The sequence below is a fragment of the Rhinatrema bivittatum genome, chromosome 2 (genome assembly GCF_901001135.1).
Source record: "Rhinatrema bivittatum chromosome 2, aRhiBiv1.1, whole genome shotgun sequence".
In the NCBI taxonomy this organism is placed as follows: Eukaryota; Metazoa; Chordata; class Amphibia; order Gymnophiona; family Rhinatrematidae; genus Rhinatrema; species Rhinatrema bivittatum.
In genome coordinates, this window is record NC_042616.1 from 529,365,833 (window position 1) to 529,383,615 (window position 17,783).

General features: G+C 41.3%; 1 protein-coding gene across 8 annotated transcripts in view; it reads right to left on the bottom strand.

The window, feature by feature from the left end:
- The window catches only part of CTDP1 (CTD phosphatase subunit 1), a 531,182-nt gene that overhangs the window by 316,996 nt on the left and 196,403 nt on the right, over positions 1 to 17,783 (bottom strand). For all 8 annotated transcript variants that reach the window (XM_029590827.1, XM_029590822.1, XM_029590828.1 and 5 more), the window contains one exon: positions 15,297 to 15,527. In XM_029590827.1, coding sequence (XP_029446687.1) covers positions 15,297 to 15,527 — 231 coding nt within the window. The remainder of the gene's footprint in view (positions 1 to 15,296; positions 15,528 to 17,783) is intronic.

Sequence of the window (17,783 nt, forward strand, 5' to 3'; positions counted from 1 at the left end):
CATCGTAACCAGCGCTTCACCTCTTGTTCCACTTCTTCATCACTGGTGAAATGTTTACCACCGAGATGGCTTTTCAGTTTGCCAAACAAGTGAAAATCGCTGGGTGCCAAATCCAGACTGTATGGTGGATGTTCAAGAACTTCCCAGTGCAGGTTCGCAATTGTCTGACGAGTCTCATTCAAAGTGTGTGGTCTGGCATTATCGTGAAGAATCAGCACTCCTCTTTTTTCCAGATCTGGGCGTTTTCTACAAATAGCTCCTTTAAGCTTTAATAGAGTAGCACAGTAGGAAGCCGAATTAACAGATTCACCATGCTTCTGAAAACTGGTTAAGAGTATCCCATCTCGGTCCCAAAACACAGTCAACATCACCTTTCCTGCAGAAGGCACAAGCTTGAACTTTCTCGGTGTCGGTGATAGTGGATGCTTCCACTGCATGGAACCGCGTTTCACTTCTGGTTGATAGTGATGCACCCACGACTCGTCACCAGTAACAATACGTGCCATCATTGATTCACCTTCGTTTGCATAACGGCAGAGATTTTCCAGACAGACACCCATCCGGTTGTTCTTATTGTCTTCGGTCAGCTGTTTGGGAACCCATCTTGAACAGACTTTGCGAAAGTTCAATGCATCGTGCACTAAGGAATATGCTAATCCGTGAGAACACCCAATTTCTTTGACAACTTCATCAACTGTTACCCTCCGGTAAACGTGAACCATCTCTTCAACCTGCTTCACAGTTGCCTCTGTCGCAATCTCTACATGTCGACCAGGTCTGCTTTCGTCGTTCACGTTGGCACGTCCTTGTGCAAATTTATCGGTCCAGTTATAAATTGCTTTACGCAAGAGACATTTCTCTCCATATACTGGATACATTTCCTTATGAATGTCTTTTGCCACTAAGCCCTTAGCCCATAAAAATCGGACAACAGCACGTTGTTCTTCGACCGTACAATCTGTCAATATGGCAGCCATTTTCCTTGTGTACACAGCCCCTGCGCATGCACAGTTTAAATAATTTATGTACATAAGCACTTCTAAGGTGTTGCCATCTATGGAATATGACATTACAGATATATGTTTTATTACCTTAGTAGAGAGATTTGTGACTTACTTACTGACTTACCCTCGTAGTTTTAAACATGCTAACAAAGAAGCCACATGGGTAGACTGTGTATCCCTAAAAGTCTCATACATCTGCAGACTGAGGAGATTCTACTTTCCTTTGGGGAAACTTAAGGACTTGGGATTTGGACTGAATATTCATTTTTCACTGAAATCTCAGCTTAAGGTGGTTTTAAAAATCTAGCTTTTATAAACTTGGATTGGCTCACCACTTAAAATATATTTTGTCAATAGATGACTTCTGGCTGATTGTTCAGGCCTTTATTTTAACTATTATTAATTACTGTAACGCTTTATGTTGGGCTCCCGAAGTGTCAGTTAACCATTTTATAGTTGTTACAGTACTCTGCAGTGCATCTTGTAACTTCTTGTTCTGCTACAGAACATATTATGATGGTTTTAAAAAGATATCATTGGTTACTGTGATCATTACTCTATACTCCAGGAGGGGTTGGGTGAGGAAATCAGTAAGAGAATCTCAGTAAGAAAGAAAACCCAGGTGGAACCTTCAAAGCCAAGGAATCCTCATGTTAGGAGAAAATCTCCCTCACTTAGAGGCCGATGCAATATAAAGCGTGGAAAACGGGCGCTTACTTTTCCTAACACGCGCATGGCACCTGCAAGGCAATGGACGTTCATTCAATAGCCCTATACGGGGAATACAAGCACGTACCTGAAAGGGACTCTTTCTCCCAGCTACAGTATAACATGGCACTCGGTGACATTCATTACAGAGAATCCTTCTCTGTCAACGCATGTAAGTTAAGTACTTTACTCACTAGCAGGTCGATACAGTAAAGCGCGGCCGCATACCCTGTTTCTAACCCGCTTTCTACCCACAATTTGGCCACGCAAGTCTAACCTGCAATTCACTATCCATTTTTACCAATCTTTACCGCTTCTTTAAATCGACGCGTATCCCTTTCCGCCCGTGGCATGTATATGATATGTAAACGATCGGATTAGCTATTCCCTCCCATTCAGTAACGTGCGGCCCGATTATCGCCTTTTTAACCAACTGTTTGCCGCGTCTTTAACCCGCTAATTTACCGCCTACCCTGACCCTGGCATTAGAGGGATGTGACAGCAATAGGCAGGCTCCGGTCAAATAAGTGGATGGGTTGGAGCAAGCGAGTAACATGGTGTGGCCTGGTTCTCCTACGCTCGGGCATCGGGGATTGCCAGTTCTCTCTCCCCCCCTCCCGAAGCAAGGCGCAGGGCGAAAATCGACAACATGTTATTAAAGCAAATAGAAATTGTAACAAAAGTAAACTTACTGCATGCTTCCAGCAGCCCCAGTCCTCTCTCCCCCTCTCCTGCAGCAAGGCGCAGGGCAAAAATCGACTCGACATGTTATTAAAGCAAATAGAAATTGCAACAAAAGTAAACTTACTGCATGCTTCCAGCAGCCCCAGTCCTCTCTCCCCTTCTCCCGAGGTGCCCACCGCGGCTCCCCTGCCTCCCGGGGGCAGCTGGCAGCGAAAGCGGCTTCCAGCAGCCCCGCCTGCGAAGGTGCATGAACGCACGTCCAATTTGGGCGCTCAAGCAGCGAAGGTGCATGAGCGCATGCCGTGACCTGAGCGCCCAAATTGGACGTGCGTTCATGCACCTTCGCCGGCGGGGCTGCTGGAAGCCGCTTTCGCCACCACCACGAGTTGGTTAGTCACCACGAGTTGGTTAGCCGCTTTCGCCACCACCACGAGTTGGTTAGTCAGGAAGTCCCTCTACCTTGGCTGCACCAATCTCCTTGACTAACCACATCAATTGGCTTTTCCTAGAGCGAGCTCAAGAAACCAAGACATTCAGGTGCCTAGTGATGCTGGCATCTCGCTTCCAGACACCCCCCCCTCCCCCGAGCACCACCCATCACGCCAGACCCAAAGACTAAGGACAGTGATTGGCCAGAACCTCATAAGGTAGAGAAGTGGAATACCATTAATGAGGGTGCCCATGTACTATGTAAATTGAGGCTATAATTAGCTATCCAAAAGGATTTATCTCAATGATTATGAGGAAGTGCTTATTATGCCAGGGATATGGGGCCTATTTGTTTAGACTGCTGTATAGATCATGATTTGGATTGGCCCTTTCTCCTATTAGGGAGGTCACACAGGAACAAAACCTTAATACGACTAAACAATTGATTTCTAAATTGGAAGACCTATATGGCCTAGATTTAGATGAGACTGGTGGAGAAAGTCATGAAAGGGGGAAGACTCGTAAGGGCATTTTTCCCATGGAATCAGGAGACTTGCATGGATGGGTTCCTCCAGTTCCCTACTCAGTGCAGGATTGTTCGCATAAGCCATCTTTGCAGCACCTTAGAAGTTAAATTTGACACACCTTAATTCAAATGGATATCCCGAAAGTGAATATCGATGGTTTAAGTACAGAAAAATTGATATACATGCTACTGGAGCAGCAGAAGACTATGGACTCTGAGGTTCCTTCAGCTCCCAGACACCACAAACCTCTGGTAGGAAACAGGTCGAGCCTCTGTTGCCACCTTAAAACACATTACCCCTATGAATGAGCAAAGACCTCATACAAATGTTACCATCTCATGGAAAGGGGGTAATAGGCAACAGATTAACGCTCTGATGAGGACAGGGTGGAGGCCACCATAAAAAGGGTAAACCCACAACAATAAAGGGGCCAACCAGTAAAGCTGGAAGGATACGGAGATTCCATTAGGTGTGCAGGTCTTAGCACATATAATTTATTTATTTATTTTTATATACCGATGTTCCTGTAAAGTATAATCACAGAGGATGAACAACGACTATCTCTTTCTGTTATCATTGCTCTCCAGAAAGACTGCATATTAGGCACTGAATTTATCAAACAATTTGAATAGGAAGTTAAACAAGAATGGATGTTTATCCGCCTGAATCCACACTTTGGTATCTGCTGTTCAATGTGGGTTGTTTTCCCGAATGCGTGTCCCTTCTCAAACCTAAAGAAATTGTTCATCCGACCATTTTAAGACCAAATGCCCACCGGTAGTTTGCAGACAACTATTGATGACTTAAGGGAAGCAGGAGTAGTGATGCTAGTGAAGTTTCCTTTTAATAGACTAGTATGGCCAGTTTTAAAGCCAGATGGGTCTTGGTGCCTTGCATGTTTGTATTTGTATTTTAGGTTTTTATATTCCACTTTTCACACTTTTTTCAGCACTTCAAAGCGTTATCAATGAGGATGTTTATTTTATTCTTAATCTCTCTGGCAGATGGATGAAACTGGCAGAAATAATGCATTAGGGTTTTGGGGACGGAAATGGACTCTCGAGAGCTTTGCAATATACTATGTCAGAGAAACAAGTTTTAGGGATTTATTACTGAGGAACACCAGAGACTAATGGGCTCTGCATGGATCCCATCTTCCAATATACATGCTATTGGCCATCTCTCTACTGCTGTTCTGCACTTACAAACTTTAGTAAAAACCCTTAAGAATGCTACCAAGGATAATCTCCATGCTTTAGCACATCAATTAGCTGAAACCTGCCATTGTGCCATGGATGATCATATGGCATTAGATTTTATCCCGGAAGAAAAAGGGGGAGTTTGTCAAGTCTTAAATGATGAACTCTGTGCCCAATGTTGCAGAGAGATTATTGATCGCACCCCACAGGTGCTAAACAGTACTAAACTGTTAAACTATCTTCCCCCAGGACGGGCCAAACAACCTGACTGGACTGATGGTATGTATGCGTGGTGGGAAGATTAAGACATTATACTTGGAATTGCTATTTTGATACGTATTATAAAAGCTATTGACTCGTGTACCTACCCTTCCTCTACACAAGGTAGAAATGTATATGAACAACTATTAGTGATTACTTTGTTCCAAAATCTGGCAGGTGAAGTGTGTAAAAATGATTTAAGGAGTTATTTAGTTTACGTGAAAAATTCTGTAAGCGATAGAAATTAGTGGAGCAAAAATATTCAAGAATTTTGCAAGTGTAATTGCTTGACATAAAGCCTATAAGTTCTGAGAATATATATGCCATTTTTCTTAGCTTGCTTGTAAAAAAACAAACAAAAAAAAAAAACAAGTCATGAGATCAGGTATAATAACAAGTAGTTACTCAGGAGGCTAAGAGTGCAGATATCAGGGAAAACAAGACTGTAGCAACTTAGCCACACCCAACTGTTGCTGATATGATTAGACAGTTGAGGCCTCAGCAGATGACAACATATGGGAGTAGCCCAGAGAAGAAACTGGGCCATAGGTCAGAAGAATTAACATAAAAAGATCAACTTCAGACAGACTCGTAATCAGAGAAAGAACAGATCAGAAGAAAAGCTTGTTGGATATTAAAATGCCTGATGAACTGTTCCTGATTTCCCAGCACAGTGTTTCCATTTTTCTAAGCTATAACACACTCACACTGGAAAATGTGAGAAGAATCTTTGTACATATTCTTAATGCAAAAATCTAAGCTTGAATGCTTTAATTGCTTATTCTTAGACTTATAAGCAAAAACTTCTATATTTGTAAATATTTATTTATTTATTTATTTAAATTCTTTTAATATACCGATGCTCAAGACAAGGTCTTATCGTACCGGTTTACAGTAAACTGGGGGGAAAAACAGTTAACAATGAAAGCAAAAAAGTTACATTATAACAGGGAAAGTGGAACTAGGCTGTTAGAAAAAGAAGGATAGGTTAAACAATTTCTAACTGGAGAGAGGGGCAAATAACCAGGAGAGAGTGCTTACAAGGTAGGAATTATATACAAATTTACATTGTGTATACGATTAAGCAATTTTTTTATTATTATTATTATTTTATTTTTATCAGAGTGCAATAAGGCGAAAAGCAGTTCCTTTGAGTTGCGGAAAGGGACACAACCGTGGGGTGTGTGACTGTGTGGGAGACCCTGAGGCTTCGTCAAGTGAATGCTTGGGCGAACAGCCAAGTTTTTAATTTTTTTCTGAAAGTGTATTGTATATTTTGTAATGTATAACCTACTACTCAGTCCACCTTTTACAAGGTTAGTGCCAGGTTCCATCCTGGTTAAAGTGGATCTCATCCTTTCAGACTATGCTCCTCCTTCTCCAAAATGCTGCCCAGTTCTTAACAAAACTAAATCCTTCTTCCTTGCACCATCGTCTCATCCACTCATTGAGACGCCAGATCATTGCCTGCCTCTGGGGTCCTATGTGTGGAACAAGAAGCATTTCAGAGACTACCACCCTGAAAATTCTGGATTTCAACTTTCTACCTAAGAGCCTAAATTTGGCTTCCAGAACCATTCTTCCACACCTTCCTATGTGGTTAGTGCCCATATGTACTATGATAGCCAGCTCCTCTCAGCATTGTCTAAAATCATATCTAGATTATGTGTGAGGGCCACCACTTTCGCACCAGGCAGGCCAGTTACCAACCAATCATTTTTACCAGCCACCCAGCTACATACATTCTGATTAATCTAATAATCAAATATGGCGGCCGACCTAACCCTTCTCTCCTGGGCACTAGCCCTTGGAGACTCGTTCAAGAGGATAATAAATCACCTTGAGAGCAAGACCTTGCTACAGGATCACTTCCTGTTACTCCAGGATAATGCTCTCTGACCAGTTGACCTTTATCCTCCAAAGTGCCACAGGGGCTACTGGATTGGAGTTGGGAATTGGCTACTATGTCCCTGAATCTCCTTTATATACTTCTCTGCCTGCCAATCCTCCTCTAGATCTGCCACGCTAGCCTCTAGAGTTCAAACTCGTTCTCAGTTATTGAGAAATTATCATACATGTGGTACTCAATGCAAAAGACTGGAAGGCTCCCACCTTACTACTGAATTGCTGTCAGCATCTTAAAATTGTCGAGTTCTTAAGGCTGCTGTGGAAGTGGGAATGTGTAAATCGGAGTCCTTTAAAATTGTAATAGAAATACCCCCTATCTGGGCCAGATGTATCTAAGGCAACACAAAAGCTTCGGAAGAAATTTCTAGTACTTTGTTTATGTGCAAGACAAATTGGTGCCCAGATAGTTATTCGATTTCCATGTAAATGAGTTATGAAAATAAATGATGCTAGATATATTTTTTATGATCCCTCTCAGAGTCATTTTTGGATTCTCATCAATCGATTTGAGCAATTGGTCAAGTCTCAGATGTTGGTGATTGATTATAGATCTGCATCCTCTCCTTTTTCTTTATTTCAGTTCCATATTGTAATTGCTCTATTGAAGGATATCCCCCTCCACTTTTTTGTAACTTCAGGATATGGACAATTTAGTTTATTTAGTAATTTTGTGCTCATGAAAAATATTTCCTTTCCATGATATACCTGGGGCATGCTATTGCTGTCTGTAAATGTGAAAATTCATAAATAAAAAAAAGTGTGTGCGCATTTAATGTTAATTTGGAAATGATCTGTAGGGAACAATTAATCTAATTGATAAGGGCTAGGTCATTCCCTTGTTCTAGATAAATCCGTGACTGATTTTTTATGTGAAAATATCTCGTCCTCTTATATGGGATACAAGTTTATAAATCAAAGAATGAGCTTAGCGGTGGGTGGGTGGGTGGGAGGGAAAGAAAGACACTAAAACAAATTATCTACCACTCCTTGTCAACTTTTTTTTTTGCATCAAGGCAAACACACACATACACCCTAAAAGAAATGATCTCTCTTCTAGGGGCCATTGTAATAAAACCTGTGCTAAAATTAGAGTTAAATTTTAGTGTGGGTTTTACTCAACGCATGCGTTAAAAACAGGGGTCCTGGCAGGATGCAGTAAGCTAAAGGAATACAAAATGAAAAAACATGCTAAAATGTGAGCTAACATGAAAAATATGCACACTAATGCAGAGAAGTGCTTTAAAAGAAGAGAAAGGAGGTAAGTTCTTGAAGTTGTAAGCAGCATGACAAAAATGACCATGATTGTAAGTTTGGCAGTGGGCATCCTGACTTGGGCACAATCTCGCATGCAAAACCTTTTCAGCAAGGTATACCAAGTTAAATCAATAGGGTAAGATCTCTAGGAAGAGAACCAAGAGCCAAACAGCAGGCATATAAGTGCTGTGCATCCCTAATGGCTGTAATTGTCTGTTATAGAAAGCTTATCTTTGATTTCAACTGACATATCTTGCCTAAATGGGCACAGTCTTGCTGGCAAGGCCAAATTGGGATGGCCAGTGCCAGTCTTGCATGAAAGACCATTTTAATCACATTTCTTCCAACTTAACTCCTTATTCTTGTATTTTGTTAACTTCTTGCCCTGAGGTGGAGTAAAGATTAACTCTTTTCTGGTAGCCACAACATTCTATTGCTGTGCCTAAGTGGTAGTGTCTAGCTGTTTCTATCACACTGGGTACAGCAATAGGATAACTGACCTCTAGAAATGTGAGTTTACTCTACATCAGACCAAAGAGGGAGTTATATTTCCAGCATAATCTCTCTGGGCTTGAATCCAGAGCTGAATAAAACATACGTTCTCTGAGGCAGGCACCGTGAGTTGAACAGTATGCACTTTGATGTTGTGCACCCTGGCTTTGGCATACAGCTCACCAGTAGGTGCCAGCCTAGCAAGCTTACATATTGTTCATCTGTAGGTTCCATGCCCAGAAAGCTTACATTGGAAATGTAAGTCCTTCCTGGGTCTGAGGTGGAGTATCACACTGGGAACAACCATAGACAGTTTTGGCCACCAAAACCATGAGATTACTCCACCTCAGACGCAGGAGTTAAATTTCCAATGCAAGCTCTCTAAGGCAAGCACCTGTCACAGATTTTGAAGTGTATACTGTTCAGCTGTTGGTGCCCATTCAAACAGCTTATGCTTCATTCATCTAGCTGTAAGTGATTTTCCAAAAGAGAATATTCTTGGGGGAGAGTGCCTGGAGATTTCCCCAACCAGGTCCCTAACATCCGGGGGACCGGCAGCCGAGGCCGCTGAAGTCACTGCAAGCCCGGGGTCACGCTGCTAAAAGTCAGCGTATTGGTTACATCAAGGGGAGAGTGCCTGGAGATTTCCCCAACTGGCTCCCTAACATCCGGGGAGGACCGGCAGCTGAGGCCTCGGACATCCTGCAAGCCCGGGAGTCATGCTGATAAAAGTCAGCGCACGCCAAAGGGGCACGCCCCTCCTGCCATTTTTCTTGTTGGAAGTCTTCTCATTGTTCTGAGTTTCGCTACCAGGATATGGGTAAGAAGAGAAAAGGTACACTGAGGAGCTTCCCTCCTGCCTCTCAGTCTACCCCTTGGTTTATCCAACCAGGTTTGGAAACTTTTAATTTTACTAGTTCATTAATGGGCCTAAGTGAGCTTGGAGCTTCTGGACCATCTGGCTCCACTCCTAGAGAGTGTTCATTCTCTCTTAGCCCTTCTGGTCCAGTCCCACCGCAGCTGCCTAACACACCGCCTATGGAACCTAGGGAGAACTTGATAAACGTAACAAGCATATCCAATCATCCTTTGGAGGGGAGGCCCCAGGAGTCAGGAGTTTCCTTGCCAATAACATCCAGCAAGACGGCTAAACCTGCTGAAATAATGTTCTGGGCACTTATGGTGACTTATCTGCTTCAATTAATGAACAGTCTCAAAAAATTGTTAATATAGAAAGTAATAATGCAAATGTTGTTGCTGATTGTAATACATTACGCGATACCACAGTGTCCCTGCTCAGAGACAATCAATCTCTATGCAGGAAGGTAGAAAGTATGGGTAATTATTCTAAGAGATGTAATTTAAGGTTTCTTAATTTCCCTCGCTGTTCTTTATTGTTTCCCCTTGAGATGATTAAGAAATTCTATTTGGATTTCTTGAAAATCTCTAAAGAATCCATTCCTGAGATTATTAAAGCTGTTTATATTTTAGATAACAAATTACCTGATCAGTATGGGGCTATAGAGAGAGAATTGGATGCAAGGGATAAATTATTCAATCTTACAGATTTCATGGAAGAGTCCATCGTAGATGTTAAAGATAGAACAACTTTGTTGGTGACATTTGCTAGAGAATGTGACAAACAATGGACTCAAATTATTCTTTCACCTTAAAGATACTTTATTTCTTGGTTCAAAGATAAATGTTTTTCCAGATGTGGTTAGAGACACACAAAATTGAAGCCCAGAGTGTTGGCACTTGGTGCTTCCTTTTTACTTCGATTTCCATGTAAGCGTGTAATCAAGTTTCAAGGTAACAATTATATCTTTTTTGACCCTATTCAATTAGAAAATTTCCTACAAAATAAAACTACTTCCAATAATGTTTTAGCAGCCTTAAGGAGTAAGGATGGACCATAAATTAGGAATTACTAGTTATTTCCTTAATTTATCTTTTCCTATGTATTTCTCCCCAATAATGTGGATTATGAAGCAATTTCTGTGTTTATTAAGATATGTGAAGACTTATGTTAAAAAAGTTTGCGATATTACTTGAAATGCAAGGTTTTTTCTTGTAAAATTGATACAAGCCTAATAAAGAATTTAAAAAAAAAGAGAATATTCTTTTATTTTACTTTCCATTTCTTGTGAAAATGGCCTTGATTAGAGAACTTGCCCACAAATTGTTATGCACAGTACCAACCTCACATACAATGGCATTTTGGCATGAAATGGCAAGAAAAATCAAAGCACAGGCTCTGTAAGGCAGGCAGTTTAAGCTTAACATTATGCACTTTGGCACTGTGCATCTGATTTTGGCATCCTGTTCAGTTGCAGGTGCCCACCCCTCGAGAGTTTATGCTTTGATTTTACTTGCCATTCCTTGCCAAAATGGCCTTGGATGTAGCATTTTCTCTCTTGCGTGGGTACTTACAGCTAGCTGCACAAAGTGTAAGCTGTCTGTGGTGAGTATCAGTATTCCAAAGTCAAGATTCACAGTTACAATGTAATGTTCAGCTGTATGTGCTCACCCCAAGAATTAATTATGGGCATAAGGTGGAATAAACTCTTTTTTGGTAGCCAAAGTTATTCTGTTGCTGTGCCCATTCTGGTAGAAGCATCTACACATTACTACACTCGGCATAGCAATAGTACAACATGGCTATCAGAAACATGAACTAAGTTTTACTTCTACCCTGACCCAGGCATTTAATTTCCCTCATTAAAAAACACACACGAAAGTGTTTCTCTATCGTGGCTCCCTACATTGCTCTGTAATAGCTAATAGCTTCATTTAAATGCAATTTGGATTAACCCAAGCTAAACATGGGTTTTTCCAGTGCTAAAATCCATCTTACATACACGAGTAAGATTTACACCAAAAAACCCATTCTAAAACCTGAGTAAAAACCCATGACAAGCTTAACATGGCTTATTACATTGGCCTGCTAATCTTATTTTTTTTTTTTTAAATCAAGGTGCACACACGCACACACAAAGAAATTACCTACCTTTCCTAGTCTTATTTTTTTAAATCAAGGCATATATATATATAGATATATAGATATATATATATATATATATATATATATATAAAAATTACCTACTTTTCTTAGCTTCTAATCAAGGCATACACGCAAAGTGTTAATTTACCCCACAATTTCACTTCTCCCCAAACCTTTAAGTCCCACCATTACTCAGCAAGCAATACTTGCCAATCCTTTTCAGCCACCAGCCACATCTTGTTCTCCTCTCAATACTCCCTCAGAATCCATTCTCTCTCCATTGATTTAGTTTTGCTAATATACTTATTCATCTGAATAACTACATACTGTATACACTATGAAGTTTTTATAAAATGGAGAAACTACTACTTACTTGATCATTTCCTTTTTCTTACTATAGACAGGTGAATCCAAAACCAGTGGGTTATGCATCTCTACCAGCAGATGGAGACTGAGCAAAGCTGATTTAGTATATATACCCCTGCAGTGACATCAGCCCACCACTATTCTATGGAAAAGCCAACTGTGAATAAACCAGCAAAACTTGATTATTAACAGAGTGCTGATTATTCCAGCACTCAGCCAACAGGAAAACACTGAGCTCAGACAAAAAGTGTAACACTAATCTAGGGACTGGATTCACGTTTACTAGTACTCTCTGGAACATACAGCCACGCAGGAGGACCATAGCACAACCATTCAGCAGTCAAGAGTGGGAAGATGGATTCACCTGTCTGTACTAAGGAAAAGGAACTTATAAGGTAAGTAGTAATTTCTCCTTTCTTAAAGAACAGACAGGTGAATCCAAAACCGGTAGGATGTACCAAAGCTACTCCTGAACAGGACGGGAAGCTGCCCATGGTTCAGTGAAAACCGCACCTGTGACGACTGCGTCCTCCCGGGCCTAAACATCTAGACGATAAATGCCTGGAAAAGGTGTGTAAGGCAAATGTCGATGGACGCAACAATCTAACTTCCACCCATGACACTGCTGGAGTCCTAGTGGAATGAGCCCTAACCTGACTAGGCAACAGCTCTCAGCATCCACATATACGCCCATGACTACCTCCTTAATCCAGCGGTCTATTGTAGCCTGTGATGCTGGCTCACCCTGTTTAGTCTCACCATGGAGAATAACAGCAGGTCCGTCTTTCTGAGAGGTTCAGAAACCTCTAAATACCTCAAGATATGCCTTTCTACATCCAAGGGCCATAACAGGCGATATTCCTCCGCATCTCTTGCCCTGTCCACAGAGACAGCCAGGAAACAGACTGATTCAAGTGAAACTCCAAGACCATTTTTGGTAAAAAGGAAAGAACAGTACGCAGCTGTATTGCCCCTGGAGTCACTCATAGAAACAGTGCCAGACAAGACAAGGCCTGTAGATTGGATACTCGACACGCAGAATAAATTGACAAGAAACACCGTTTTTAAGGTCAGAAACCTCAATGAAAGGTTACGCATAGGTCGTAAAGTAGGGCTAGATAAAAAATCTAGGCCAAATGGGAGGGTTCTGTCCTGAAAATGCTGTCCATCTCAAAGCAGTGGTACTTCTGATACTGGGTTATAGAAATATGGATATAGGTATCCTATAGATACAAGAGCACAGAAAATCCTTCAATCTGATTTCTTGAATGATATGTTAGGAGATTCTGTATAAAAAGTCTTCTGTATCACAAATTTGTTCAGTGTTTTGAGGTCCAGCATATAAACTAAGGACACCTCAGCATATAATATGATGCCATTAAGCTGATATTTTAGAGCAATACTGTGTCTGTCCATGCTATCCTTCATGAATATTGTTCCCTCTATGGAGACAGCTCTGTATTTTGATAGACCAGATGTAGCATAGTTCACCCTAGAAAGGCTGAGAACCACTGGTTCATGTCTTTTTTTCAGTAGCCTGATCAGTCTGAAAGACACTTTGGAATGGCTCCTTCCCTTGTGGTCCAGGTGAGCTCACTTCTATATAATCTCTGCAATTGTACGTTGAACAGGAAGACCTATTGGATCAAGAATGTAATGCATATTCTTGCTCTTTGACTAATATCGGGACCAACACCACCACTCATCTGGTTTACAGCCCAATCTCCAATTCTACAAATAACAGAGGCCACAAGAAAAACCTGCTGGCATTTTTATGAAAGCACAAGAAATGTAAAAAGAAATGACAAATCTAGACAAAATGAAAATAGAAGACAAATGTTTATTAAAAAATACATATAAAATGCAATGTAAAAATCATATTCCTAGATGCATATAGCAAAGAAAATTTGCTTTGCAGACTTAAAAGAAAGAAAGGCAAGGAAAATAAAACTGAAGAGAAAAACAGCTGTTTTACACATTTATTATTCCACCATATTTATCCACTACCTGGTATTAACTCGCCACGATATTAACTCACAATGGGAAAATGAATCAACATTTTATAAAAAAAAGAACACTGTGCTTAGTTTACTGGAGGACAACAAAGACAAGAACAAAGAATCTGGCTAGGAAACAACCCAACTAAGAGGAAATGGATTTCTGATGATCAAATAGTTTGCAGGAGTAAAGTTAATGTTCAGTTAGAAACACAGATGCATCTGTATATGTAAAAAGAGGATGGAATTTCTAAAACTGCCCATCTTTCTTTTCTGTTGCTGTCAGGCAACAACTTGGATTCTGAACTTTCAAATTACTAACTAAGGTTTATTTTCCAATGTGCATATGCAAATCTATTTGGTAAAATCACCTCCCACATGTAATGCCTTTTGAGCTGGGAGAAGCCAAAACCAGATTGCCCAAATGAAGCTTTCAGGTTGAGAAGTAAAACCTCTCTACCAGATGATCAGTACTAGCTGAAGTGGTTTTAATTGTCCCCCTGACTATTTTCTATTGGAAGGAAATCTAAACTGATTAATAAAAAAACAACACTAAGATCTGCTTGTTTAAGTTACAGTAAATAGTTAAGCTATTCAAATATATGTAAACTGACTTAAATAAGATGGGAATGCAAAGCTGTAGAGAGTTACATGCAGGCTATGAAAAGGAAACATAATAAATATCTGCTAAGTTTAATCAGACTGCTAGACCACTGATCAAACATTTCAGTTCTGAAGAAAATATCCTATATTTCCTCGGTTCCATTGTATTCTATTTGATTTTACAAAAGAGATAAAGGTCATCAACATGTATTGCTTTTTCTATAAATTGTGGTAGCTAAGAAAACTACAAAATACAAAGACCTCTATAAGAAAAATCATTCTCTAGAAAGCAGAGCTACTCTCTCCTTCCCACTGTAAGACGACAAGTACCAGCATAAATATAGTACTTAATGGGCTCAATCTCAGAAGTGCGTTCCCTTCCAACCTTCAGCTGGAAATGGAATCTGGTTTGCATGAACAACTATCCTAGGAATGAAGGTAAGCAGAAAATGGAAAAAAGAAAAGAAAGGCTGGGCCCTCATACAACTGCAGGCCACACTAGGTAAGTGATTTTTCCTGACAAGCAAACAAATTCCCACTGCCATAATAAAATCATCCTGTCAGTGACAGAACAAGCAAGTTTAATTCAGGAAAACAAAATGTAAATACTGTCAATGTTCCAGAATAGCAGGAAATACAATATCTAACGCATCGCACATTCAATGACCATTTTTGGAAGTGGCAGAAAATGGAGAGAGAATTGCATTATGCTAGTAAAGCATATCATAGGTTTTGATTTCTTTAGAGCCAAATAATCCCTCCTGTTTATTTCAAGAACAGCTCATTTATTTAACAGAGATAGAAAGCACAGGATAAAGATAAAACCCAGGTTTCAGCTGCTAAGCTACCATTTCATGTACCTGAAGGAGGAATGTTCTCCATGCACTGGTAACGCGAGGGTAGGAGCTGGTGCCTGGATGTACAGAGACTGTCCCGAATTCTGCGAGCTTTTGCGGATCAATTTTCCAGTGTTGGGATCATATGTCCGAACTTCTGGACCCTGTTGTCCTTTTGGATGGATGGGGGTCGGATGAAAAAGAGGAGTTTGAAATGCACTGTGGATGTCAGGAAAAGTAGCAGGACTTGTCGTTCTGTAAAATAAATTTGAAAAGCTTATTGACTCAAGTAGGGGGTTCCATATTAAACAATATCCATTTGCAACCCTAATAAATACTCAAACTAAACACTACTGCTATTGCAAACATTTCTTTTCTAAATGGCCGATACAGTAAGGAGCGGTAGGAAGAGCTGCGTTAGTGCCGGGCGCACCCGCGTTTGCCGCACGCACAGTCCGGCTCACCTACCGCTCGATACTGTATTTAAATAACTTGCAAATGCAAGCCGTGTCCAAGAAGCGTCCGTGAAGCGTTAGGCCCGCGCAATCCATTTTACTGTATAGAGCGCTATACAGCGCCTATACAGTATCCTGGGTGCGCTTGTACCTGTCATTTCAAATGACATTTGAAATGACAGGTACCAGGAAGTGGATGGTCCTCTCTCCCTCCCTCCCGAAGCAAGGCGCAGGGCGAAAGTTAAAACAAAAGGGAATAAAGTGTGATAAAAGTAAACTTACTGGCGGGAGCCGGCAGGCGCGCATTTGTCGAGGCGGAGGGAGTCGGCGGCGAAAGCGGCCTCCAACAGCCCCCGCCGGCGGTGAATGAATGCACGCCTGTATACGCCTGTGCAATTGGGGCGCTCAAGGCGTGATGTCACGACATTTGGCATCACGGTGTGTGACATTGGCGTTCGCTAATGCGCTGCCTTGAGCGCCCAAATTGCATTCATTCACCTTCGCCGGCGGGGGCTGTTAGAGGCCGCTTTCGCCGCCGGCTCCCTCCGCCTCGGTGAATGCGCGCCCGCCAGCTCCCGCCAGTAAGTTTACTTTTCTCACACTTTATTCCCTTTTGTTTTAACCCGGCTTCACGCAAGATCAGAAGTTGCAATTATTCCTGCCGTTAAACGCGTTTGCAAGTAGCCCAGACCAGTTAGAGTCAAAAGAAAAAGTTGAGTGAACCTATGGGCCTTGGTCTGCCCCAAGTAAAAGGCAACAGTTCTCTCAGATATGCAGGCCTTGTGCACCTTTTATGAGCATGGGGCCTATGGGGAATAAAAGTTGGTAGGGCAACTGATTGGTTAATTTGAAAATTCAACACCACCTTGAGCAGAAATATCAGATGAATACACAGTACCACCCTATTGTGATTAAACGTAATGCAATGTGCAACAGTCAATAGGGCCTGGAGTTCACTAACTTTAAGGGCTGAAGTGATCACTACCTAAAAACATGACTTTCCAGGTCAGGTTCTTAAACTCACAAAAGCAGCTTTCATAAAATGGATGAGTACCACCTTGAGAGCCCATGACACTTCGGGTTGCTTAATAGGAAGCTTCAACTGAGTTGAATCTCCACTCTGTCTTGCAGTGGAACAGGCATGACCATTTTGGTCTGCAAGAGAGAGGAGGTGTCCATTTTTAGCATTTCCTATGAAAAGCTGAATGAGAATACACCATTAGTGAGCAATTTGAAGGGATTTCCAATAAACACAATCATTAATCATCCTTTACATTTGGTAGCGCCCAGATGTCTGAGGTTATAAGGGGCCAATGGTTTATGCAAAACCTCAGTCTGCCTCCAACAGGTAGACTGCAAGGTATAGAGAAAGGAACACTGGCTATGTACCTTGGATACCATCAAAAACTTAGCCCCGATTTCTGATTGGGTTGCCACGTGGAGCTTAGAGCTTTTTTGATGGCACTGATGAGGTCGAGTTCTGTAGCTGCTGAAAGTGAGTGCATGGAGGATAATGTCCTTTTTGAGTAAAAGAAACAAAACAAAACCGCTCTCTTCTGTGATGCATTCAGTTAGCTCCTACTTGAAGACAAGGACGGTTCTCTTTTCTGAGATCCACCACTTGCTTAGCTTTATTTCCAAACAGATTTGCCCTATTGCCATGTCCATGAGGCAATCATGAACATCCTCCCTTGACCTGAAGCTCACCATCAAGAGAGTCTACGAGTACTGATGGACATGGCAGAAGTTCTTGATGCTGTTTTGAAAGCATCATGGGTTGACAACCAGAAGCTTTCCACACTTCTTCCCTTTATTCAGCAAGTGAACAAACTCTTCTTGTTCTAAGAGGAGAGAAACAGAAAATTCCTGTACCTCTTCTATGATGAAAAGCAGAGTTCCTTACCTGTAACAGGTGTTCTCTGAAGACAGTAGAATGTCAGTCCTCACACATGGGTGACATTCGATAGAGCCCGACACGAAAAACTTATGTTAAAGTTTCTAGAACTTTGACTGAGCCTCTCCAAGAATGCTCCAGCTTACATACCACATAGCCACG